The following is a 26956-nucleotide window of genomic DNA, read 5'->3' as shown; positions in this document are numbered from 1 at the left end:
ACAATACCTTAAAAATCAATAAATGTATCATTCTTGTGCAATTTATATCTGTAAGCCACATTGAGGTTTTTCTTTCATTATTTTAGGCTGTCTGGCATTCGTGCTTGTGCTTAAACTTAAGCTTTAGGGCCTAACCAAAAATATTTATAACTAACTCAATATAGACCAGAGCCTGTCGTTTTCAATGGGAGCAAATTAATCATAGTGGTCAGAACAAGCAAGGAGGTGGGCAGAGCCAAGTACGAGCTAGTGAGATCCTATTTGCGTGTTCTAGCATTTATTTGCATATTTTCATTAGGGAACGCATACTCTGTGAAGTGTGCATGTAGTTATTGCACATGCACACTTCACAGAGCATGCGTTCCCTAATGAAAATATGCAATTTGCCCTTGCACTCCTTCTAAACAACACCATTTTGTTTGGGGGGGGGCAAATGTACAGTACCAGTCAAAAGTTTGAACACACCTACTCATTCAAGGGTTTTTCTTTATTTGTACTAGTTTCTACAATGTAGAATAATAGTGAAGACATTAAAACTATGAAATAACTTATGGAATTATGTAGTAACCAAAAAAGTGTCAAACAAATCTAAATATATTTTAGATTTGAGATTCTTCAAAGTAGCCACCCTTTGCACACTCTTGGCGTTCTCTCAACCAGCTTCATTAGGTAGTCACCTGGAATGCATTTCAATTAACAGGTGTTAAAAGTTAATTTGTGGAATTTATTACCTTGTTAATACATTTGAGCCAATCAGTTGTGTTGTGACAAGGTAGAGGTGGTATAGAGAAGATTTGAAAAATAGAATAATAATGGCGCCGGAGGAGATGGCTGACCTTCTATGTCCCCTAACCAATTGTGTTATTGTGTGTTTTTCACGTTATTTGTGACTTATTTTGTACATAATGTTTCTGCCACCATCTCGTATGACCAAAAAGATCTTCTAGATATCAGGACAGCGATTACTCACCTCGTACTGGACGAAGATTTTTTCATTAACGAGTCGGATGCGAAGGATTTACTTCAGATGCCCGACAAGGCCCTCATTCCCGTCATTCGCAGGAGAAAGAGACGGGGATAATGGGGATGTAGGTCTGGGTGCCTTGTAAGGATCCGACGGCGAGTGGGTAATTTGCCTTTACCATCAGTCCTATTAGCCAACGTACAATCATTGGATAATAAAATAGACAAACTACGAGCACGTATATCCTACCAACGGGACATTAAAAACTGTAATATATGTTTCACCGAGTCGTGGCTGAATGACGTAGCTGTCTATTTACCACCACAAATCGATGCTGGCACTAAGACCGCTCTCAATGAGCTGTATAAGCAAACAGGAAAACTCTCATCCAGAGAAGACACCCCTAGTGGCCGGGGACTTTAATGCAGGGAAACTTAAATCCATTTTACCTCATTTCTACCAGCATGTTAAATGTGCAACCAGAGGGGGAAAAAAAACTCTAAACCAACCTTTACTCCACACACAGAGATGCGTACAAAGCTCTGCCTCACCCTCCATTTAGTAAATCTGACCATAATTCTATCCTCCTAAATCCTGTTTAGCAGCAAAAACTAAAGCTGGAAGCACCAATGACTCACTCAATTCAAAAGTGGTCAGATGAGGCAGATGCTAAGCTACAGGACTGTTTTGCTTGCACAGACTGGAATGTGTTCCGGGATTCTTCCGATGGCATTGAGGGGTACATCACATCAGTCACTGGCTTCATCAATTAGTCCATCGATGAAGTCGTCTCCACAGTGACTGTACATACCACAACCAGAAGCCAAGGATTGCAGGCAATATCCGCACTGTGAGCTAAAGGGTGAGCTGCTGCTTTCAAGAAGCGGGAACCTGAGCCATATACAGCGTTCCTTACTGAGTTCTCTGAATTCCTATCGGACCTTATGTTCATGGCAGATAATATTATAATTTTGGATGACTAATTTTCACATGGAAAAGTCCACAGACCCACTCCAAAAGGCTTCCGGAGCCATCATCGACTCCGGACCTACTCACTGCCACAGTCATACTTTGGACCTAGTTTTGTCCCGTGGAATAAATATTGTGGATCTTAATGTTTTTCCCCATAATCCTGGACTATCGGACCACCATTTCATTACGTTTGCAATCACAGCAAATAATCTGCTCAGACCCCATCCAAGGATCTTCAAAAGCCGTGCTATAATTTCTCAGACACCCCAAAGATTCCTAGATGCCCTTCCAGACTCCCTCCACCTACCCAAGGACGTCAGAGTACAAAAAACAGTTAACCACCTAACTGAGGAACTAAATTTAACCTTGCGTAATACTCTAGATGCAGTCACACCCCTAAAAACAAAAAACATTTATCATAAGAAACTCCCTGGTATACAGAAAATACCAGAGCCCTGAAGCAAGCTTCCAGAAAGTTGGAACGGAAATGGAGCTACACAAAACCGGAAGTCTTCCGATTCGCTTGGAAAGACAGTACCGTGCAGTATCAAAGAGCCCTCACTGCTACTCAATCATCCCATTTTTCCAACTTAATCGAAGAGAATAAGAATGTATTTTTGATACTGTCGCAAAGCTAACTAAAAAGCAGCATTCCCCAAGAGAGGATGGCTTTCACTTCAGCAGTGATAAATTCATGAACTTCATTAGAAAGCGAATTACAGACTCCTCTTTAAATCTGTGTATTTGTCCAAAGCTCAGTTGTCCTGAGTCTGCACAAAACTGCCAGGACCTAAGATCAAAGGAAACACTCAAGTTTTTTAATACTAAATCTCTTGACACATTGATGAAAATAGTCATGGCCTCCAACCCTTCAAGCTGCGTACTGGACCCTATTCCAACTAAACTACTGAAAGAGCTACTTTTTGTGCTTGACCCTCATATGTTGAACATAATAAACGCCTCCCTATCCACCGGATGTGTACCAAACTCACTAAAAGTTGCAGTAATAAAGCCTCTCTTGAAAAAGCCAAACCTTGATTCAGAAAATATAAAAACCTATTGGCTTATCTCGAATCTCACATTTTTTGAAAAAGTTGAGGAGAATGCCTTCCTCATTGCCTTCCTGTAGACAAACAACATATACGAAACACTTCAGTCTCGTTTTAGACCCCATCATAGCACTGAGACTGCACTCATGAAGGTGGTAAATTACCTTTTAATGGCGTCAAACCAAGGCTCTGCATCTGTCCTCATGCTTCTAGACCTTAGTGCTGCTTTTGATACCATCGATCACCACATTATTTTGGAGAGATTGGAAACCCAAATTGGTCTACATGGACAAGTTCTGGCCTGGTATCTGTCGGAAAGATATCAGTTTGTCTCTGTGGGTGGTTTGTCCTCTGACAAATCAACTGTACATTTCGGTGTTCCTCAAGGTTCCGTTTTAGGACCGCTATTGTTTTCACTATTATTTTACCTCTTGATGATGTCATTCGGAAACATAATGTTAACTTTCACTGCTATGTGGACAGTACACAGCTGTACATTTCGATGAAACACGGTGAAGCCCCAAAATTGCCCTCCCTTGAAGCCTGTGTTTCAGACATAAGGAAGTGGATGGCGGCAAATGTTTTACTTTTAAACTCGGACAAAACAGATATGCTAGTTCTAGGTTCCAAGAAACAAAGAGATCTTCTGTTGGATCTGACAATTAATCTTGATGGTTGTACTGTACTGTTGTCACAAATAAAACTGTGAAGGACTTTGGCATTACTCTCTCTTTTGACAAACATACCAAGACTGTTTCAAGGGCAGCCTTTTTCCCATCTACGTAACATTGCAAAAATCTGAAACTTTCTGTCCAAAATTATGCAGAAAATTAATCCATGCTTTTGTCACTTCTAGATTAGACTACTGCAATGCTCTACTTTCTGGTTACCCGGATAAAGCACTAAATAAACTTCAGTTAGTGCTAAACACGTATACAATAATCTTGACTAGAACCAACATTTTTTATCATATTACTCCAGTGCTAGCCTCTCTACACTGACTTCCTGTTAAGGCAAGGGCTGATTTCAATGTTTTACTGCTAACCTACAAAGCATTACATGGGCTTGCTCCTACCATTCTTTCCGATTTGGTCCTGCCGTACATACATACACGTACGCTACGGTCACAAGATGCAGGCCTCCTTATTGTCCCTAGAATTTCTAAGCAAACAGCTGTAGGCAGGGCTTTCTCATATAGAGCTCAATTTTTATGGAATGGTCTGTCTATCCATGTGAGAGATGCAGACTCAGTCTTGACCTTTAAGTCTTTATTTGAGACTCATGTCTTCAGTAGGTCCTATGATTGAGTGTAGTCTGGCCCAAGAGTGTGAAGGTGAACGGAAAGGCTCTGGAGCGATGAACCACCCTTGCTGTCTCTGCCTGGCCGGTTCCCCTCTCTCCACTGGGATTCTCTGCCTCTAACCCTATTAAGGGGGCTGAGTCACTGGCTTACTGGTGCTCTTCCATGCCGTCCCAAGGAGGGGTGCGTCACTTGAGTGGGTTGAGTCACTGACGTGATCTTCCTGTCCGGGTTGACGCCCCTCCTTGGGACGGCATGGAAGAGCATCAGTAAGCCAGTAACTCAGCCCCCTTAATAGGGTGCCGACCTGTTGCACCCTCTACAACCACTGTAATTATTATTATTTGACTCTGCTGGACATCTATGAATGTTTGAACATCTTGGTCATGTACTCGTATAATCTCCAACCGGCACAGCCAGAAGAGGACTGGCTACCCCTCAGAGCCTTTTATCCTCTCTAGTTTTCTTCCTAGGTTCCACCCATTCTAGGGAGTTTTTCCTAGCCACCGTGCTTCTACATCTGCATTGCTTGCTGTTTGGGATTTTAGGTTGGGTTTCTGTATAGCACTTTGTGACATTGGCTGATGTAGAAAGGGCTTTACAAATAAATGTGATTAATTGATTGACATCAACACCATTATCCCAGAAACCCTAGACCAATCCCAATTTGCAGATCCACAGATGATGCAATCTCTATTGCACTCCACACTGCCCTTTCCCATCTGGACAAAAGGAACACCTATGTGAGAATGCTATTCATTGACTACAGCTCAGTGTTCAACTCCATAGTGCCCTCAAAGCTCATCACTAAGCTATGGACCCTGGGACTAAACACCTCCCTCTGCAACTCAATCCTGGACATCCTGACGGGCCGCCCCCAGGTGGTAAGGTTAGGTAACAACACATCTGCTATGCTGATCCTCAACACGGTGGCCCCGCAGGTGTGCGTGCTCAGTCTTCTTCGGGACTCCCTGTTCACTCATGACTACATGGCCAAGCACGACTCCAACACCATCATTAAGTTTATAGATGACACAACAGTGGTAGGCCTGATCACCGACAACAACAAGACAGCCTATAGAGAGGATGTCAGAGACCTGGCTATGTAGTGCCAGGACAACAATCTCTCCCTCAATGTGATCAAGACAAAGGAGATGATTGTGGACTACAGGAAAAAGAGGACCGAGCACGCCCCCATTCTCATCGACGGGGCTGTAGTGGAGCAGGTTGAGAGTTTCAAGTTCCTTGGTGTCCACATCACCAACAAACCATCATGGTCCAAACACACCAGGACAGTCGTGAAGAGGGGATCAGGGCCTGTTCCCGAGGAAGCAGTATATCCTTCGTGAAAGGAGTCGTGAAAGGAAAAAAAGGATTCTGCTAGTCCGTGGTGAGTAATCGTAGTCATGATGTCTAGAAGTTATTTTCGGTCATAAGAGACGGTAGCGGCAACGTTATGTACAAAATAAGTAAAAAAATAAGTGCACGAACCAGGTTAGCCTACACGCCAATCACTTTTGGGAACAGGCAGAAAAAGTTAACGTCAATCCACAGAAGAAAAAAGGACAATGTCAGAGTTTAATTCAATACGAGAAAAGCTGTGAAATGGAGAGTTAAAAATAAAGAGAAGAAATGTCCAGAAAAGTAGGCTAATATGTTTTGGAAAGATTTGGTGAAGTGGTAAAAGAGGATGATTGTGAGGTGCTATACAAATTCAAGAGTCGCAAGACAGGACATCAAATAGGGAAGTTCAAGGGAACTGTAGCAGCCTACTTTCAGATGGGTTAAATGGAAACTGGAATATTGACTGTAATGACTGTAGGTCTATAACGTCTCACATAGCCTTAAGCATTTCTAGCCATAAAAGTATACACCAAATGTAGGACAAATGTACTCTGAAATAGGAGTGGAGAAATATGATTTATTTATTTCAGCATCTTGAGAGAATGTGAATGCTTAGTTATGCTGAACAAAAATATAAAACGCAACATGCAACATTTTACTGAGTTACAGTTCATATAAGGAAATCAGTCGATTCAAATAAATTCATTAGGCCCTAATCTATGGATTTCACATGGCTGGGCAGGGGTGGAGCTATAGGTGGGCCTGGGAGGACATAGGCCCACCCACTTTTTCCCCCACAAAAGGGCTTTATTACAGAAATACTCCTCAGCACCCCCTAGATGGATTATCTTGGCAAAGGAGAAATTCTCACTATCAGGTGATGGAAACAAATTTGTTCACAACATTTGAGAGAAATAAGCTCAAGAAACATTGGACCAACACTTTATATGTTGATACCGTCTGTAGAGGTGCTATCTTTATCATGACCATCACATATGACTTGGTCACCAGGGAAACAGCAAACAGTAAGCAAAGCAGTCATTGTCAGCTCCTCTACATCTCCTCACCTCTTCCTTCCCCTCTCTGGAGATAACTATCAGCATTTATTTTAGCCTGTCACAGCAGAACCTTCCCCCCCAATTGTTTTTATTTCTTCTGAAAACCATTGTATACACCCATTATGGAGTCTACCTACAGTATGTCAATGATTTACATCAGGTTTGTGGTCAAAAGATCTATATTCCATGTCAATCATTGTACGCCTATATCCTAAGCATATACTGTAGGCCAGGGGTGTCAAAGTCAAATGGACGGAGGGCCAAATAAAAAAATCAGCTACAAGACGAGGGCCGGACTGTTCGAATGTTCATTGAAAAATTTTTAAATGACGCATATAGTCTAGTGAACCTAATTGAACCTACTGAAAACCTAACAAATATATTACAATATGATCAGATAAATAAAGCAATATTTTCTTATGGCTCTGTCAGTAATCTTTAATTTTCAACAGACACAAAAGACAAATTTCCTTTATATAAATATCCCCATAACATGAACATTAAATGAAAGAAACCGGTATTCAAGGCACCATCAGTAGACTATATTTTCTATTTTAGCAAAAGTGGGCTAAATTTACTTCAAAGAAAAAACAATAATAGCAATTTTCTATCATCCACTCAACTGAAATATTTTTAAAATATAATTGGATTGAAATACAAAAAAATAAAGTGCAAAAATCTATTAATCAAAAACAACACTTTGTTTAAGGAGAAGTAACATGCAGTGAAAACAAATATTAAATTTTAACTTTTAAACTTGAACTGAGTAAAAACTCTAAATATGTGATTGCACAGTAATGTTCACTTGTTTGAGGTTGAGGGTGATACTTGGTGGTGTCCCATCTTTTCCACAAGTTCATCAATGTTCGGGGTAAGGCTCTGAGCTGAAGAAATCCTCAGAATTGAGTGGAGGTGTTCAGCAGTAAGTCGACTTCTGTGTGATGTTTTGTTCAGGTTCATCAAAGAAAACAGTTGTTCACACAGGTATGTGCTGCCAAACATAGACAACGTTTGAGCAGCCTGGATGCGCAGCTGGGGCATTGTGCCGGGGAGGAAACGGGCGAACTCCGCAGCACCCACTGCCGCATATTTTGCCCTCAGTGCATCATTGCATTGGAGGTCAATCAACTCCATTTGGAGGTTTGGTGGTGAGCTTTCCACGTCAACAGCAAATGGGTTACCGAGCAGTTCCAACCTGCTTTTTTGTGCTTCAAAGTCAGCAAATCGGCGTCGAAAGTCAGCGGCAAGCATACCTATTTTATCAGCCAACTGTGTGCTCGGGAACGCACTGGTAGAGAGCTTCTCTTTCATGGTCTGGCAGCTGGGAAAGTGGCTCAAATTTTCTTTCCGCATCTGCGTCTCCCACAGAGTCAGTTTGGTTTTAAATGCCTTCACTGTACTGTACATATCAGAGATGACACGATCCCGACCCTGCAGCTGCAAGTTTATTGCATTCAGATGACTCGTAATGTCACACAGAAAAGCCATTTCACACAGAAACATTTCGTCTCGGAGTTGTGTTGTGTCTTTCCCTTTGCTGTCCAAGAACAGACAAATCTCCTCACGAAGCTCGAAACATCTTTGAAGCACCTTTCCCTGGCTTAGCCATCGCACCTCTGTGTGATAAGGCAAATCACCATGCTCCGTTTCTAACTCCGTCAGAAATGCCTTGAACTGGCGGTGATTCAAACCTTTGGCTCTGATAAAGTTAACTGTGCGCGTGATGATGCTCATTACATGCTCCATTTTCAAGGCTTTACCGCACAACGCTTCCTGGTGTATGATACAATGATAAGCTGTCAGCTCACCTGTCGCGTTTTCCTCTTGCATCTTTTCCCGTATCTTCGCCACCAGTCCGCTCCTGTGTCCACACATCGCAGGTGCTCCGTCGGTTGTCAAACCCACGAGTTTTTCCCAAGGCAGCTCCATCTCATTTACACATCTTGACACCTCTTCATACAAATCATGCCCCGTAGTTGTGCCATGCATAGGACGTAAAGCCAAAAACTCCTCTGTCACGCTTAGGTTGGAGTCCACTCCGCGGATGAAAATTGACAACTGGGCAATGTCAGAAATGTCGGTGCTCTCATCCACAGCCAAGGAATATGCAATAAAATCTTTTCCCTTTTTCACAAGCTGCTCTTTTAGATTGATGGACAACTGGTCTACTCTCTCGGCAATGGTGTTTCTGCTCAGACTCACATTTAAAAAGAGTTGCCTTTTTTCTGGGCAAACTTCGTCACAAACTTTAATCATGCAGTTTTTGATGAAATCCCCCTCCGTAAATGGCCGGGCTGATTTAGCGATCTCTTCTGCCAAAATAAAACTGGCCTTGACAGCAGCCTGGCCTTGTGATTTGGCTTTTTTGAACAGAGCCTGGCCTTGTGATTTGGCTTTTTTGAACAGAGCCTGTCGAGATTTGAGGCCTCGTTTTAATTCCTCTGCCTTTTGTAGCCTTTGTTCCATGTCCATATTCTTGTTTTTGTCCGCGTGTTTCGTTTCATAATGTCGTCTCAGATTATACTCTTTCAGTACCGCCACACTTTCTCCACACAGAAGACACACAGGTTTTCCAGCTACCTTCGTGAACATATACTCCGACTCCCACCTTGTTTGAAACCCCCGGTTCTCAGTATCCACCTTCCGTTTTGCCATTTTTGATGGGTATCTGAAAGTTAATTTTACTGTGATGCTGACGACTGCTGTGCCAATAAATATTGAAATGAAGCAGCCTACTGCTCGGTGCGTCACCTTTGCATTGTGGGAAATGTAGTATTGGTGCGTGTAAAAGATCTGCGGGCTGCCGGCTTGCTGCGGGCCGGTTCTAATAATAAATCAAGATCATCCCAGGGGCCGTAAAAAACCTTCTTGCGGGCCGGATGTGGCCCGCGGGCCTTGACTCTGACATATGTGCTGTAGGCCTATCTACCCACAGACAGTAGGCTATAACAGTGTTTTCCCCAATAATTAGTTAAGACACATTTTCCCAGAAGTATTAGAACCGGGGAATGTGAAGTAACATGAAACTAGCCAGAGAGGACGCAAGAAGTTTTACTCTGCCCAAAATCTGTCCATGAACATATTTGTATGTAGGTCAATGACAGTGTTGAATTTGGTCAACAAAAAATATATTTGTAGAGATTATGATTTTCATAGTCTAGGTCAGGACAAGAGATTAGCACTGGAGTCAGGTGGTGTAAAGAGTGCCTGGCTGTCTATCAATCACTTGTTCAGGGACAGCAGTGTGTGTTCACTATGGTTCATTCATTTTAAGCAGAAGTCAGAGAAAAAAATGATTGACAATAGGTTATGCCCTCTAGTGGCTGTGAGGTTTGCTAGTTTCTTTTACGCCTGCTACGTTAGGTCAGAAAGGGAGAGGCGATTTTTTTGTATGGAGTTCAATGAGTGTCGAATGTGGTCAACAATAAAAAAAATACTTGCTAATTTCCTACGTGGGGCCTATTTGATTAAAGATAAGTTTCGTAATGGTTTGGTTGTTATGAATGCACTGATATAAGTGGACGCACGTGGCATTTTGGCAACGGTATTGTTGTCATAGAGAAGATAGAGGGCTCATACTGGATATAAACCGCTTTAGTATGGACATTGGCACCCCCGCTTGGGTTGTGCCGTGGCGGAGATCTTTATGGGCTATACTCGGCCTTGTCTCAGGATGGTAGGTTGGTGGTTGAAGATATCCCTCTAGTGGTGTGGGGGCTTTGCTTTGGCAAAGTGGGTGGGGTTATATCCTTCCTGTTTGGCCCTGTCCGGGGGTGTCCTCGGATGGGGCCACAGTGTCTCCTGACCCCTCCTGTCTCAGCCTCCAGTATTTATGCTGCAGTAGTTTGTGTCGGGGGGCTAGGGTCAGTTTGTTATATCTGGAGTACTTCTCCTGTCCTATTCGGTGTCCTGTGTGAATTTAAGTATGCTCTCTCTAATTCTCTCTTTCTTTCTCTCTCTCGGAGGACTTGAGCCCTAGGACCATGCCTCAGGACTACCTGACATGACTCCTTGCTGTCCCCAGTCCACCTGGCCATGCTGCTGCTCCAGTTTCAACTTTTCTGCCTGTGATTATTATGATTTGACCATGCTGGTCATTTATGAACATTTGAACATCTTGGCCATGTTCTGTTATAATCTCCATCCGGCACAGCCAGAAGAGGACTGGCCACCCCACATAGCCTGGTTCCTCTCTAGGTTTCTTCCTAGGTTTTGGCCTTTCTAGGGAGTTTTTCCTAGCCACCGTGCTTCTACACCTGCATTGCTTGCTGTTTGGGGTTTTAGGCTGGGTTTCTGTACAGCACTTTGAGATATCAGCTGATGTACAAAGGGCTATATAAATAAATTAGATTTTGATTTGACATTGCCATTGAGAGCTTCCACAATTATTAAGTAGTCTACTTGGTGGGTATTCTTATGAGTTGGGAGCAATCAGCCAATGAAAAAGAAAATGTATTACTTGAAAATTGAGAGGGCCTCAATGGCGCTGCCTGTGCTGTCACAGACGCTATAGTATAATGGCACAGATACATACAACTTTGTATCTCTATGGCTTGTTGTTCACACGTGTATCTGCCCTCTCGTTGGCTAGAATGGTCCCACCTGATCTATCCTCCTCCTGCCTGCCTTCCATCTTTGAGGACATGTATTTCCATTGTTAATGTGGTCACTTGACTATCTTGTCAATAGACAATATTTGGTTAGGTTAGTTGTAGATATGCCATGTTCACATGCAGGTTGAACCTATGAGACGCTGAAATTTCCGACTTGCTGATTCATTGAACGTGACACATGTATAATGACAACTAGTTAGCAAGTAGAACATTTCTGAGTTTCCTTGTTCTGACTAGCACTTGAACGCGGAATTAGATACTAGACTTAGTGTTGTAGTCATCCAGGGCCCTGTTTCAGAAAGTGGGTTTAGTGAAAACTCAGAGTGAGTTGACTCAGAGTTGAAGGAAACTCAGGGTTTTCTGTTTCACAAAGCCAGTTCAGCTCAACTCTGAGTCAGTTACTATGGCAACATACTCTCTGAAGCTAACCTGCTCCCTGGAAGGTTTTCAACTAACCCAGAGTTTCTCCTCCTCTTTAGCTAAAGCCTGCAGGAGGTGTCAGACATGGCGTGTCCTTTTCTTGAAGAGCTAGTTGATATTGAAGCACAAGCATTCTGCAGAAATCTCCATCGGGAGAGGCTAATCAGACCATGTTTGGATGTTTTATCATTCCCTGATGATTATCTGTTTGAGTGTTTCTGTACAATCGATCAATCATCTGAACAATATTCTCAGCCTTCATGTAGTTAATTTGACACATAGTGGACATGCTCTCAGTTCTGAACAAATTCTTTGTGTTGCACTTTTTTTTTTGCCAACGGGAGTTTTCTATATGATGTCGGTGACGCTGAGCATATTTCCAAGGCAACCATCTGTCAGGCTGTCACGTGACTTGCACTGAAACATTTCCTGTACACTTTTGTGGTGTTCACAAGTCACAGACCCACAAGAATCAACAAAGAAGAATTCCACAGAATTGCAGGTTAATTAATTGCATTAATTTACTTAGTATGAAGCTTTGAGACATGAAGTACTAATCAGTTCATTTGATATATTTGAGGGTTTCCAGGTGTGATTGGCTGCATAGATAGCACTCATATTCCTATCACAGCTCCTTCAGTAAACAAAGGAGATTATGTGAATAGGAAGTCTTTCCACAGCATTAATGTGCAAGTAGGCCTAAATAGTAGCCTTTAGCATTCCAAATGAAAGATACTTCACAATACAGCTAATTACTGTTCTGCACTGTGAAGATCATATGTGATGCAGCCCACATCATCAGCATCGTGGAAGCAAAGTGGCCTGGGTCTGTGCATGACTCACAAATTGTTCATGAGTGTACACGGAGTTAGATTTGCCCGTGGTGAGTTATATATAGCTATATCCTATTATATCAATATTTTGTTTATTTCGATTGCAACTAGAAATGAACTGTATCCTCATATTATCATAGGAGAGTTCGATGGTTACCTGCTCGGTGACAGAGGGTACCCCTGCCAGTCCTATTTGCTGAGCCCTTACCCTGATCCTGAGCACGGCCCACAGCAACGTTATAACTTGGCTCACTGCAAGACACGAGCCAGGATAGACATGACCATTGGGATGCTCAAGGCCCGGTTCCAGTGCCTTCGTAGGCTCAGGGTCACCCCAGAAAGGGCATGTGACCTCATGTGTGATTCTCCACAATATTACCACAATTAGAGGAGAACAATGTCCTACTCAACCAGTGAACGATCCTGATAACGATCCTGGCCACCCCGCTGACACACGAGAGACAGTCAGAGACACAATATGCTACCATCATTTCTGATTGACCCATCACCTCCCCAGTGTCAAATTAAGACAATATGCCTTTCTTTTTATGAAGTCTTCTTTATTTCCTGCAAGTACAAATGCAGTACAGTAGTTAGTATTGTTTTATGTTGTTCAAACAAGTAAAATCATCCACCATCCACCTTAAACTGATGTTCTAGCAGTTGTATTTCTATTTGTATCTTTTGCATCTGCAGCCTTGTGGACAATTTCTAAATGACATTTGTCAATTTGTTTCTCTAAGTACACCCTGTACAGCTGTTTCACAGGGAGCTATAGGAACACAAAATGACATTGAATTTCACAGTGCCAGGTCTACTTAGTTTCATTCTAAGTAATGGGCCAATGCTGAACAACATCTTACGGAGGAGGTAAGTTGTGCTGTGGAAGTGGATGGACCCCCCCTCTTCCTCATTGTAAATTGTATTGTAAATTGTAAAAATAAGGTACCAAGTTTTATTATGGTACAACACTATCATCAACTGTTTGATGTTATTGTTAAGGTGTAAACCTCAATAGACCTCTCTGTATCTTCCCTCTTTGTGGCAGCTGACAAGGTGTCGCCATCATTCTCCTGTAATGAAAATTAACCATTTTGGTTCTACTCTAACCCATTATGACAAATCTGTGGAGTATTAAGAGTACTTCCAGTTCAGAGATGCCTTCAGCAATAGGTCACCCACTGTTTTGACTGAGGGCCATCTACTCAGCCTCCGTGGTGGTGAACCCTCACCTGTATTTCATCCCTCAGACTTTTTATATCGGCTATAATGGAGGTCAAATTTGAACATGTCCAGTAAGCATAAATTTGGAGACATGTGAAAAGGCATTTAGGTGTTACTTTCCAATAGACAATATGAAATACTGACAATGTTGGGATGGCTGACAAATGTACTTTTTTTGCTTAGGCAATTTCACTAACTACTTAAATATATCACATGTTGAATGTAGCCACTGAATGCTGTTTAATTGGGTAGGGTAGGCTAAACAACATGTAATGAAATTATACCTTACCAGTTGGAAGTATATTTTTACATTTCATCTTCAGTTGCTGCCAAGTACGTTTTGTGCCTGTTGGGTTGCACCTGCATAAATATTAAAACACACATATATACACACACACAAAATATATAAAATGTTGAATAAGTGGAACACCCGAGATAAAAACTTTTTTTTAAAATTAATACTCACGCATTGACTCGGTCAGCAATTTTCTGCCACGCCAGCTCACGCTCTTTTGCTGCTGCTACTGTATTGCTTTTTAAAATAAATATAAACTCATATTCTGCATACGCATTCATTAATATTTCTAACTCCACTGGGGAGAAGTAGGAGGTTCAAGCCCTTTTTTCTCCTGTTGCTATGATGAATCATGTTATCTGTGTTCCATTGATGAGGGCTTTTTATCTCCTTCATGCACATGCTTCACTCAGGGTTAATTTAACAATTAGTTCAATCAACTATTGAGTTATCACCTGTTCTGAAAATGAAAACTCTTGAGTTTGACAGCTCAGAGTTAGTCAACCCAGAGTTCAGGTTTAAAACTCAGAGTTTGTTAAACCTGCTTTCTGAAACAGGGCCCAGGATATGGATTCCATCAGTGGTCTACCAACTACCAATAAATACAGTAAATGCATCCCATGACATTTTCACATGTAGGCCTAACACTTTTTACTATGACACTTCTGTAGTGGTCATGTAGGAATTACAATTGACATAATTTGAAGCTACATTATTTGTCTACCAATCATACCATGTGTGCATACATTCAGAACAAACTCACCTCTCTCTGGACAACATGAATCACAAGAATGTCAAACATTATGAATAAACTCATTTGGACGGCGCTTGCGCAAGCGTAGCAATGATCTGCGTGTGTTTACCCGGAAGTGCACGTCATTAAACGTGCAATGTTTATAATTTTCCAACGTGGGATGAGGAAACAGACAATTCTAAATATGAATTGGCCGTTTTTGATGACTACTAAGATGTACGTTGTCATTTAAGTTTCAGTTTCCTAACAAGCTTACCGCTGTTTCATTTTCATTTGTAGTCGAAGAAACTAACTAACTAGCTAGCTAGCTAGCAAACGATGGACGACATCGACTGGGGATTGGCGCTGGAGGAGGACATGGCGCGGTAAGTGCGGTGACTGTTATCGTAGGGGTAGTTGCTTATGAGGAGTGGGTGATGACATGCTGGTATATCAAGAGCAGAGTACCTCACCAAATATTTACCCTAGCTCTGTCTCCCAGCGAAACCTCCGCCACGGGAAACCCTGAGCAGCAATACAACCCCTGGTCCAACCAGTCCAACCCCTGGTCCGAGCCTGGCTACACCTCGGAATCTGTAGGGGAGCTGGACAAGCTGGCATCGGGAGATGGACAGCATGTCACTCACAAGAAGAAGCAGGAGGGGCAAGGCGTTCAGGTAGTATACGTTGGTATAGGACAGCAGTAATTTACGAAAGTGAATCGTGAGCATATGTGACAGCAAGTAATCCTAAGTGTTTGGTATCTTGCAGACAGACGCCTGGACAGCAGACAAAGATGTTAACACCGATCTGGATTGGGAGTCACTGATGGTAATGTATTCACTCTGGGTGCATACCTGGGGCAATTATTGTGGTAACACACACAACTTCTATATGTGTGTCACAGATGTTGATAACCTTTTTCATTTTTACTCTCTCTCCTTACATTTCTCCTCTCTCTTTCTCCTCTTTCCACCCTCCCTCACTCTCTTTTTCCTATCTTTCCTCCCTTCCTATTTTTCTCAACTCTTTCTTCTCTCTCTCGCTCTCTCTGTGCAGCGGTCAGTGGATGAGTACAGCACCCACCTGGCCATGCAGTATGAGGAGCTGATGAAGCACCAGGAGGAGGATGAGGCTGATCATGGCAGCCAAGTAGACAGTCTGGTGCAGAAGAAGGATGAGGGGGTCCACCAGCAGCAGGTCTGTTCACACGTCTCTGTACTGTAGGCTACATACGGTGCATTCGGAAAGTATTCAGACCCCTTGACTTTTTCCACATTTTGTGTTACAGCCTTATTCTAAAATGTATTAAATAAATACATATGATCGATTTACACACAGTACCCCATAATGAATGTTTGCAAATGTATTACAATTTTTAAAAACAGATACCTTATTTACATAAATATTCAGACCATTTGCTATGACACTCAAAATTTAGCACAGGTGCATTCTGTTTCCATTGATCATCATTGAGATGTTTCTACAACTTGATTGGAGTCCACCTGTGGTAAATTAAATTGATTGGACATTATTTGGAAAGGCATACACCTGTCTATATAAAGTTCCACAGTTGACAGTGCATGTCAGAGTAAAAACCAAGCCATGAGGTCGAAGGAATTATCTGTTGAGCTCCGAGACAGGATTGTGTCGAGGCACAGATCTGGGGAAGGGTACCAAAACATTTCTGAAACATTGAAGGTCCCCAAGAACACAGTGGCCTCCATCATTCTTAAATGGAAGAAGTTTGGAACCACCAAGACTCTTCCTAGAGCTGGCCGTCCAGCAAAAATGAGAAATCGTGACCCGATGGTCACTCTACAGAGCTCCAGAGTTTCTCTGTGGAGATGGGAGAACCTTCCAAAAGGACAACCATCTCTGCAGCTCTCCACCAATCGGGCTTTATGGTAGAGTGGCTAGACGAAAGCCACTCCTCAGTAAAAGGTACATGACAGCCCGCTTGGAGTTTGCCAAAAGGCACCTAAAGAATCTCAGATCATAAGAGACAAGATGCTCTGGTCTGATGAAACCAAGATTGAACTTTTTGCCCTGAATGCCAAGTGTCACGTCTGGAGGAAACCTGGCACCATCCCTAAGGTGAAGCATGGTGGTGGCAGCGTCATGCTGTGGGGATGTTTTTCAGGGACTGGGAGGCTAGTTAGGATTGAGGAAAAGATGAATGGAGCAAAGTACATGGAGATCCTTGATGTAAAGCGCTCAGGACCTCAGACTGGAGTGAAGGTTCACCCTCCAACAAGACAACACAGGAGTGGCTTCGGGACAAGTCTCAATGTCCTTGAGTGTCCCAGCCAGAGCCCGGACATGAACCCGATTGAACAGCTCTGGAGAGACCTGAAAATAGCTGTGCAACGATGCTCCCCATCCAACCTGACAGAGCTTGAGAGGATCTGCAGAGAAGAATGGGAGAAACTCCCTAAATACAGGTGTGCCAAGCTTGTAGCGTCATAGCCAACAAGACTCATGGCTGTAATCGCTGCCAATGGTGCTTCAACAAAGTACTGACTAAAGGGTCTGAATACTTATGTAAATGTGATATTTCCATTGTTTTTTTAATATAAATGTACAAACATTTAAACTGTTTTTGCTTTGTCATTATGGGGTATTGTGTGTAGATTGATTAGGGGATAAAACAATTGAATCCATTTTAGAATAAGGCTGTAACGTAAGAAAATGTGGAAAAAGTAAAGCAGTCTGAACACTTTCCGGAAGCACTGTATAAGCCTAATTGTATCATTACGTCTTTGGGCGGTGAGTGACAACATTAATATTTTTAGGCGCTGCTGGACAAAATTGAGTCCCTGCATGTGAAGCTTCAGCTGAACTGCTGCAAGACCACCCGCAATAACTTTGCGGTCAAGAAGCAGGAGCTCAGCATGGAGAAAAGCAAAATGGAGGAGGAGAGGAACAGGTAAAGGAGAGAAAGTGAGAAGGTGGAAAAAGACAGAACTGTGACATTATGTCCTGTCTGCCATGTTCCTCTGTTTGTCCCTTTACCAGACTGTCTCAGGAGCTGGAGGAGACCACCAGGAAGCTGGCTTTGCTGATAGAGGAGCAGAACCAGGAGAAGTAAGACACTAAGCCACAGTCCTACCCCTACACTTATAACATAACTATAGACACCACATACTAGTCCACATTATTTCGCTATACAATACACCTACTGTGATCATCTCCAGGCTGATGTGGGAGCGGGAGCTAGCAGACCTGAACACTGAGATGGAGCGTCTACAGGAGGAGTCAGAGGAGACCACACAGAGAGCTCTACAGGAGGAGGTCAGCCTGTACATATTTATTAACTCAATAAGTCAACCATCACAACCCTATGACCCTGAACGTTCACTCTCATTCACCTATCCACACTTGTCTCCATGGAGTTGGATTTGAAGACAATCAGGGATTAACGCTGATTTGTATTCTGATTTATGTTCAACAGATTGCAGCTCTGGAAATGCAGAGAGATGTGACCATGTCTGAGGTGGACGACTGGCTGAAAGAGGCTGACCAATACATAAACACACTTGGGTACTGTACTGAGCATGACCTTATGACCAAAGCTGGATATCGTCTGTATATTGTAACTTCTCCCATAAAGGCTGTGCTTCAGTGATTGGTTGTGTTCCCTCTGTCTGCAGGTTAGACTCCTCCCAACAGCAGCACATGCACCACAGGCTGGAGTGGGAGAATAATGTGGCTGTGGTTCACAGCAGTTTGGCGGGACTACAGGTGAGGGACAAGAGAGCGGCTAGACTGCGTTAAGAACTAGACTAGGGGGTTGAACTGCCCCTAGACAACTAGGGGACTTTATTGACTGTCCCCTCTCATCCTCTCTTTCTCTCTCCCAGAATCAGTTCAAGGATTACCTTCACTTGCTGCAACAGGGCCAACCAATGGAAAGCCTCCCTGGAATCACATTACCACCCTTACCCCAGGTCCCCATGGTGTGTGTGCAATTGATTCTGACGAAGACAGTCAATGCCAGGTGGACTTGTTGATGAGTCTGATGATATGCACCCCGCCCCCCTTTTCAACATTTCCAGATGGGCCCTCCTAAAGCCATGGGGATGACCTTCACATCCCAGCCGCACCACCGTGCTGCTTTCACAGCCCCAGCCAGAGTAACCACCCCACCTGCCCCCTCCTCCACTCCCCCTGCCTCTGCTCTAGCCCAACACCCAGCCGTCCCACCTGTCTCCCAGTCCACCACTACCATGGCCTCCGCTCAGTCCCTGCCCTCCAATAACCCCCCCGCTGCTGGCAAACTGGACAATCTGCTGAAGAGACTGGGAGACAGATTTCCACAGTGCAACAGGTGAGATCAAAGTCTGTCACTTACTCTGAATGTGCTGGTCAGTAAAAGATCTTGCAGACTATAATCAATACGGAGTGGCTGCGGTTCCAGTTTTTCCGGAACCTGACTTGCCGTGGCTATAACCTGACTTGCCGTGGCTATAACCTGACTTGCCGTGGCTATAACCTGACTTGCCGTGGCTATTGATACAGAGATTACGTAGCTGATGCACACTCTGCCTCTGCTCGATTTCAGGTTATGTTTTCAGGAGGTGTGTTAGGCTACATGCAGCTATCATGTTGTACGCAGAATACATGAGCGACATGTTCGTACAAACTTTTTTGTCTGTTGTATATTTAGGCAAGCATATCAAACAAAAGCAAGACATACAGGCAGTAAAAAATAGTGATTATTTTCTCATTATCATTGCAAACACTGGCTAGTTCTTTTTTCAGCAACTCTCGCTACGATAAGGCAGCATAACTATGAAGATATTCATCAGACATCGTAGGCAGTCTAAAGCGGTAGTTAAGAATAAATGTGTTTTGGGCGACGCTAAGCGAACCCATTGTCAGACTGGTTTCCAGGTCCGGATACACATGCTCGGGTTGCCTAGAACGTTCGGCGGCCCAGAGGTGGAACCGATGGGTACGTGCTTCTACACCTGCATTGCTTGCTGTTTGGGGTTTTAAGCTGGGTTTCTGTACAGCACTTTGAGATATCAGCTGATGTAAGAAGGGCTTTATAAATACATTTGATTTGATGCATGATCATTGAGAAGCAGCAGTTAGTAGGGACTGTGGTTACAACGCAGATCATCAACTCAAATGGGGAGTCACATTGTTTTTTCAGGAACTCTGGCTAGGGGCTACGAAATGACAGCAACTATAAAATGTTCCTACATTATCACACAACGCTGATTGTTTTTGCTCCATTGCAATCTGTGGGGACTAGGGCTGACCTCAATTATTTGACTGGTCGATTGTTTGATCGATAGGCTGTTCGTCGACCAAGATTTTTTTAGTTGACCAGTAGCATATATATAAATATTTATATTTTATGGCACACAAGACACCTGTCTTATTTGCGCCCATCTCTGTGAACTAATCCATGCACAATGCACTTCTCTCTCCAGAATGCACTCTCTCCCACCAATTTGTGCACATTCATTGTTTCATAACTTTATTGTATAAATTGTTTGCATTTGATTGTTAGTGTATATCAATTCCCCCGTTACATATATCACCAGTAGGACATTTAGTAGGACTAAGTAGGACTAATTCCTATAACACGTGCGCAGAACGTGATCCTTACCTTTGACAAAGTTTTCCTGGAGTAGGCGAAAGCTCGGTATTGGCAGCCACGGTCTCATTCTTTCAGTTTACCTCCCTCTCTCTCCCTCTCTCCCTCCAGAACCCAGCTTATGTCAGTTCTGCAGCAGATTAAGAATTCTCGGGGCACCATGGCTGGCATGTCTATTGATGACGTCACAAAGCAGGTGGCACAGAGACTGGCACAAAATGAGAAACCGGTAGGACAGTCATTAACACTGAGACATACACACTTAGGGAGCACACACGTTCGTGCACACACCAACACAGTCTAAACCAGGGTTCCCCAACAGGCCTCCACACAATACTGTTTTTTTGGGGGGGGTGCATTTTGCTTATGTGATCATATACAAATGTAAGCAAGGTTTGAAATTAATGTTTTAATTCAAATATTAAATCTATTTGGGCTTCTTGCAGTCAATCTGCAGTCACAAATGATTTACAATTATGGTCCGGCCCCCCTACCCACCCGCACAAGAAAAAAATTGGCCCGCGGCTGAATCCAGTTGATGATCCCCGGTCTAAACCTAACCCTTGTCCTCCAAAGGCACCAGGGCCTATCAGGCCTCCCTCTGCAGACAGGGGCGTTCCTGGCTACCCAGACCCAATCCAGCGCCCTCCAGGACCCATCCAGAGACCTGCAGTGGCCCAGGTCTTCCAGACCAGGCCCCCACAGGTACAAACCACTACCAACCTGCAGAGGGCACTAACAACCATAGTTAGAGAATTTTAGACTTGGCTGACGAGATGTACATAACCCTTGTGTGTTTGGCTATTGATGTACTGCTTGTCTCTCACCAGCCTGTGGCTGTCAGTAATCGTAAGCTGTGCTTGATGTGCCAGAAACACTTGGAAGCAGACAGCCAGCACCCCATGAGCTGCGCACACACTGTACATAAGGATGTAAGTCCTACACAAAAAAAAAGCACTTATATTACTGCAAACTACAGTGTCGATGAGGTGAGGCCTACCCTAAGACTTCCTCATATTGTACACCATACTAGGCACAATAAGATGATGCTTCCTTTTTACATTGCTATAACCCTGACTCTTAAACTACTGAGGCACTTTTAGCTGATGGAAAGCTGATGATTTGCCTCTGTCTGTGTTTCAGTGCATCAGTGTATGGCTGCAGTCGAGCAAGTACAATGCCTGTCCCTTCTGTCCAGCAAAGTGAGAGGAGTAGCCGATCAGACCGAACGGAGAACACAACAGAAGACATGGCGGGAAAGAGGAACACTGATATCGTTCTGGTCAGCTTCACACAGCTGAAGTGGGAGATGGTGGAATATGATTCTCACCTACACAGAGCAGTCACGGTGACTTATTACTATTCACCTATGTGACACAATAAACACAAGTCGTTCATATTATTCATCCCTATATCTAGACTTGACTTTATGTAAATCATTTAGTACATCTTGTTAAAACAACTACAGTGATAATCTGGCACTGACCAGAACTTTATTTTCTCTTTTTAAAACATTCCTGATTTAACCCATAGGGATATCATGTTTGTTGTGTATGCCCTTTTGAACAAGCAGTGTGTTTCTTGTCAAATATACCTCTGATACCCGCTGACATAATTATATCAACTGTTACATGCATGTTATTTCTAACTACCAAGCATTTTCTATGTTTATAATGTTTCTAACTTCCACGATTCTGTGTAAAATGTTTTTTTCTATGTCTAAAAATACACTAAAGTGTTATGTTAATAAGTGCCTTACTAAAAGTCACATGAATTATGACTCATTGAACTTAACTTGTTTGAATGAGCAGGAAATACTTCAGTGGAAGGGAAATGGCAATAACTATTTGGACTTGTTTAATTAACATATGTGATGACAGAGAACGATAAAATAAAACCATTACACCAGTATTTTGGAGACCTTTTGTATTTCATTGACAAGATGTCTGGAGTAGAGATCCAAGGACAATATTTTATCAGGTACACCACGTTTCTTTCACCAAGCATGACACTGACACTGGCATCACACTGAAGGTGGCCACTACGTGGAGACAATCTACAGATGGTGTGTGCGAGTCTCAGCACTTCTTGTTGTGAGGAGTGTGTGTGTTACACAGTTGAGGGGAGGGGAAATCCTTTCTGACCAGGATCTGAGGTTTTTATGCCTTCATGGCCGTGGAGGCGGTATCATAGAAGGTCATGAACCTGCTCTTCAGGTCCTCGAAGTAGGGCTCCAGCTTGCTCTGGAGGTCAGCGGTGTGTGTGGGGACACCTCCCTCACCGACAGACTTCACAAGCTGATCCCTGTACTCCTCAGCGTAGGGGGGGCCAGATTTCTCCGCTCCTCCAGACGATTGGTCAACTTGGTGCGGACTATCTCAACCATGGGGAGCAGCTTTGACTTGGTCACCTCAACCTTGGCGCGCATCTAATTGACCAGCTCCTCACAGTTCTTGAAGATGGGCTTTAGCTTCTCGCGGCACACCTCAACATGCTTCTGGAGGACCTGCTGCAGCTCCTCACTCGGGCTTCAGCTTGGTGCAGAGGTTCTCAACATCAGCCATCACCTTTTCACACACCTGATTGGAAGTGGGAGCAGTCTGGGTATACTCGTGCAGCTTGTCGAAGCTCTCGGACAGCTTCATCCTGGGGGGAGATGAGGAGAGGGGGTGTAAAATGAGGGAGAGACCAGTGCAATACATTGCTATGATGGAAAGAAGGATGAGGGGTTGTTGGAAAGGGAATATTAAGGCAGAATAATCTGGTGAAAGTTACCAAGTGGAGCAATGTGTTTCTTTTACTTGTACTCAGTGTATTCAGTCCATCCAGGTGGCCCAGGGTCTTCCGGGCGGTCTCCTTTACCTGAGTGAGGTACTCTATGATGGCTGCCTTGATGTGCTCCATCTGGGAGGGGGCATCATTCTGCAAGGCCTGGGAGCCTGTTGGGCGAACAACCACATGACAGACCCAGGCTTTAGCTATAGTGCTCAGGCCTCCACCCAAGACTGTACTATGTTATATAACATTAGAGCTCATATTGACCTACTGCCAACAAGAGCGACGAACTTCATGGTGAAGGGCTGAGAACGAGAGAGAGAAGGGGAGGGGCAGATAAAACATGTGAGAAGCAACAACTTAACATTCAATGTTTCACACAACCAAAAACAATTGAACTCTACCAAACATTCAAAGTCAAACTTCAGAGTACAAAAAGCAAGTAGCTTTTTATGCATTTGATCCATATTTCAAAATCTAACACATTTCTTTCCAAGAACCGAAATTCAAAAATAATATCTGATGTCTTTCAGCAACTTTCATCTGTCTAATATTGGTCCTTCAATTCCTCATATTTTATTCCTTTTCTCCTATGTTGTCTGTCTCCCATGCTTCCCATAAGCCCCATACCTCCCTATGAGTGTCCCAGCGAGGCTAGTTTTCTCTTACCTGGGGGGTATGGTCCCTGATCAGATGTGTGTGTGCTGTCTTGGACATGGACCTCAGCCCCTCAGTCCAACTGTAGGGGCATGTCCAAGGGTCAGAAAACTAAGAGGGAAGAGGAGGGGGAGATGGTTTTTTACAAAGTACATTTTTATGAGCAAACAGACAAACACCTACATGTACATGAGTGGGTTACTGGGTTTACCTAATGTTACCACCATACGGTGCAGGAACTGGTGTTACTATCAGTCATCTGAATGTCAAAGTCTTTTTCTGGAAAGATTCGACAATGTGTTTCTGGCACATGTAATGTAAGTACATCAATTGTAAACATTAATAATGACATACTTTACATATATAACTGGATATATTCAATATCCCTATATGCCCCAATGTTGAACATCACACCAGTCATCATAAAGAATATTTGTTAGATCCGTATACAACATGTTTAGTAAGTACATGTAAATGGTTATGCAATCCGACTGGATAGGAAACTTGTCATATAATTTGATATTTGCATCATCCTATTGACAATGAGACCAGAAGTAGCCACTTGTGGCTATCTGTCCACTGTGGCCTTTTAATCTTTCTGGCTACTATGTGTGACCCATAAAGCCATCATAGGGCCATTAGATCGTTGCCTCTAAAACCCTAAGGCGTAAAATAAATGCCTGAGCTGCGTTTCTTCTTTCTGTTCCTGACAAGAGAAAACTTTTTGGTGAGATTCTCTTCGGCACTGTTCAACCAATCCAGTAAATGTGGAGGAGGAGATGGACTGTTGCCTTGTTAACAGTGAGGGATACGTTAACGCCCAAAAGCAGAAGTTGTGTCACAAAAAAAATGAGAGCATCCGGATGTGTCCGGCCCTGCCGAGGGTAACCCAACCCTATTAATTGTATAAACCTATTGGCCACTACACCATGTGGACTGTGTGTGTGTGTGTGTGTGTGTGCGTGCGTGCGCACATGTCCAGTCATTGATGATGCCTCAGACAATGCGTGTGTGTGTGCAGTCATAGACTAGGAGTGTGTGATAATACAGTTCTACTGTAGCAGATAATATATTGCTGTGCTGGCACAGGACATACAGCTAGCTATACATCCCCATAACCTCTCTGGGACAGTGCATCCCTTATCACACATAGCAACATGTTACAAACCTTGTCCCTCCTGTCCCATAAACAGAATCTTTCCTTTTGGGTCAATGGGTTTTCTTTCTGGTGGGTTGATGAATGCTGGCATACATTCAGTTGGCACATTCATTATTTGCCATTTCAGTTCATGGTAGTCTCTCTTGACAGCCTAATCAAATAGCTGGCCAGTGTGCACACAATATTTATTTCCAGGGGCCACTGCTGATAAGTTCATACAGTGGGGTCTGGAATTATTGAATCTCTTGATAAAGATAAACAAAAAAGACCGTATGAAATTAATATTTCAAATACTGAGCTATATTGTATTCTATAAAATAAATGGAAATGTTTATTTTATTTTAGTACAATTGCCCAGATAAAGAGATTTTGGTTAGCATTTTAGAAAAAGGCTCAGTGTCGTAATCCTCGCAAGGTGAGGGTGCTGGAGCATTGAAAACAGGGGTTCCAATCCTTTTGACTGATAGATTGTTTAGATTTTTTTTTAAATGACTTAAACAAAATCTCATTCTCTGAGCAATTGTATTAGTATTAAGAATATCGTTGTTCTATTTTTTTTAGCATACCAATCATTAGGAACACCTTCCTAATATTGAGTTGTACCCCCCCCCCCCCCCACCCCTTTTGCCCTCAGAACAGCCTCAATACGTGGGGCATGGACTCTACAAGGTGTTGAAAGGCATGTTGACTCAAATGCTTCCCAAAATGAAGTTGGCTGGATGTCCTTTGGGTGGTGGACCATTCTTGATACACACAGGAAACTGTTGTGTGAAAAACCCTGCAGCGTTGTAGTTCTTGACACAAATCGGTGTGCCTGGCACCTACTACCATACCCCGTTCAAAGGCACATACATATTTTGTCTTGCCCATTCACACTCTGAATGGCACACAAACAATCAATGTCTCAGTTGTCTCAAGGCTTAAAACTCCCTTCTTTAATCTGTCTCCTCCCCTTCATCTACAATGATTGAGGTGAATTTCACAGGTGACATTAGTAAGGGATCATATCTTTTACCTGGATTTACCTGGTCAGTCTATGTCATGGAAAGAGCAGGTGTTCATAATGTTTTGTACACTCAGTATTTGTATTCATTATTTTACTGTCTTTTTTGCTCATCTTTATCAAGAGAACCAATCATTCTGGACCCCACTGGGTATGCTGGATCCTTTTCTATTTAATCTGTCCTGTGTGATTGGCCTATCCCACCTGTGTGTACTGTACCATGCAACATAGATGTAAACTTAGCTTAAAACCCTGAGTCGGCACCACTGTGCTTTGTCACGGTCATAGTCTGTCTGACACACAGTATTGGTTGGCTGAATAGGGACCATTAATGTAATATGGTACTCCTCAGGGACCACTGACTAGATCTGAAACACTACTCTCATCCTTGGTGAATGGATGCTTCCTCTGTCTTCTTCTCATCTTGACCTTCTGCCTCTCGTTTCCCCTCACCACCTCTCAATACCCCCTCGGAGTTGTGTTACACTGTACATGGAAACCTGGTGATGAGGTGGAAACATGAATATGGTATCATGGTATCACTGCTGTGTCATAGGCCTTGAATAAGGTTAAACCAAGGCCTTATGCCTTTTAAAGGGTTAATACAGGAGACCTCTGTGTGTGTGTTAAAACCTGTTTTGAGTGTTGTGGCCTTCACACTATCAAAAGACGTCTAACATTCAGACTCCTCCTGTCTGGATCCCACCGTGGTTATCTGGTTTCCCGAGGACACAAAGCTGCCACAGACCTGATGAAACCAGTCCCTTGTCAGAAGATGCTTACACTCGTTCACATCGTTATGACTCTATACTTGTGATGAAAGGTCAAGTTTCGGTCAAACCCACTACTGAGTTTTTACTTGCTGATAAGATGGTTCCTGCTGTCAGGGGGAGGTCAGATTTATTAAAATGTTGTTGCTAGGGAAGGCTACGTAAGGGGGATTGGG

The 26956-nt window shown here is 43.2% G+C and overlaps 1 protein-coding gene and 1 pseudogene across 2 annotated transcripts; one reads left to right on the top strand and one right to left on the bottom strand.

The window, feature by feature from the left end:
- The first annotated feature begins 14925 nt into the window (after positions 1 to 14925).
- Positions 14926 to 22327, top strand: LOC139418374 (RING finger protein 214-like). 2 transcript variants are annotated; one of them, XM_071167772.1, is made up of 15 exons: positions 14926 to 15191; positions 15308 to 15482; positions 15577 to 15636; positions 15865 to 16005; positions 17601 to 17734; positions 17824 to 17892; positions 18003 to 18099; positions 18260 to 18348; positions 18459 to 18549; positions 18669 to 18764; positions 18864 to 19135; positions 20528 to 20645; positions 20993 to 21121; positions 21247 to 21348; positions 21560 to 22327. In XM_071167772.1, exons 1-15 carry the CDS (start codon positions 15145 to 15147, stop codon positions 21620 to 21622), a joined length of 1683 nt encoding a protein of 560 aa, XP_071023873.1. In that variant the 5' UTR covers positions 14926 to 15144; the 3' UTR covers positions 21623 to 22327. The 2 variants fall into 2 exon arrangements, with proteins under 2 accessions (XP_071023873.1, XP_071023874.1); XM_071167773.1 differs by lacking the exon at positions 21247 to 21348 and having other exon boundaries at positions 14935 to 15191.
- Positions 22328 to 22575: 248 nt separating this feature from the next.
- On the bottom strand, positions 22576 to 24039 carry LOC139419221 (apolipoprotein A-Ia-like; annotated as a pseudogene).
- Between the last annotated feature and the right edge of the window lie 2917 nt (positions 24040 to 26956).

This window comes from Oncorhynchus clarkii, chromosome 10 (genome assembly GCF_045791955.1).
Source record: "Oncorhynchus clarkii lewisi isolate Uvic-CL-2024 chromosome 10, UVic_Ocla_1.0, whole genome shotgun sequence".
Lineage (NCBI taxonomy): Eukaryota > Metazoa > Chordata > Actinopteri > Salmoniformes > Salmonidae > Oncorhynchus > Oncorhynchus clarkii.
This window is presented reverse-complemented; position numbering and strand designations above follow the sequence as displayed.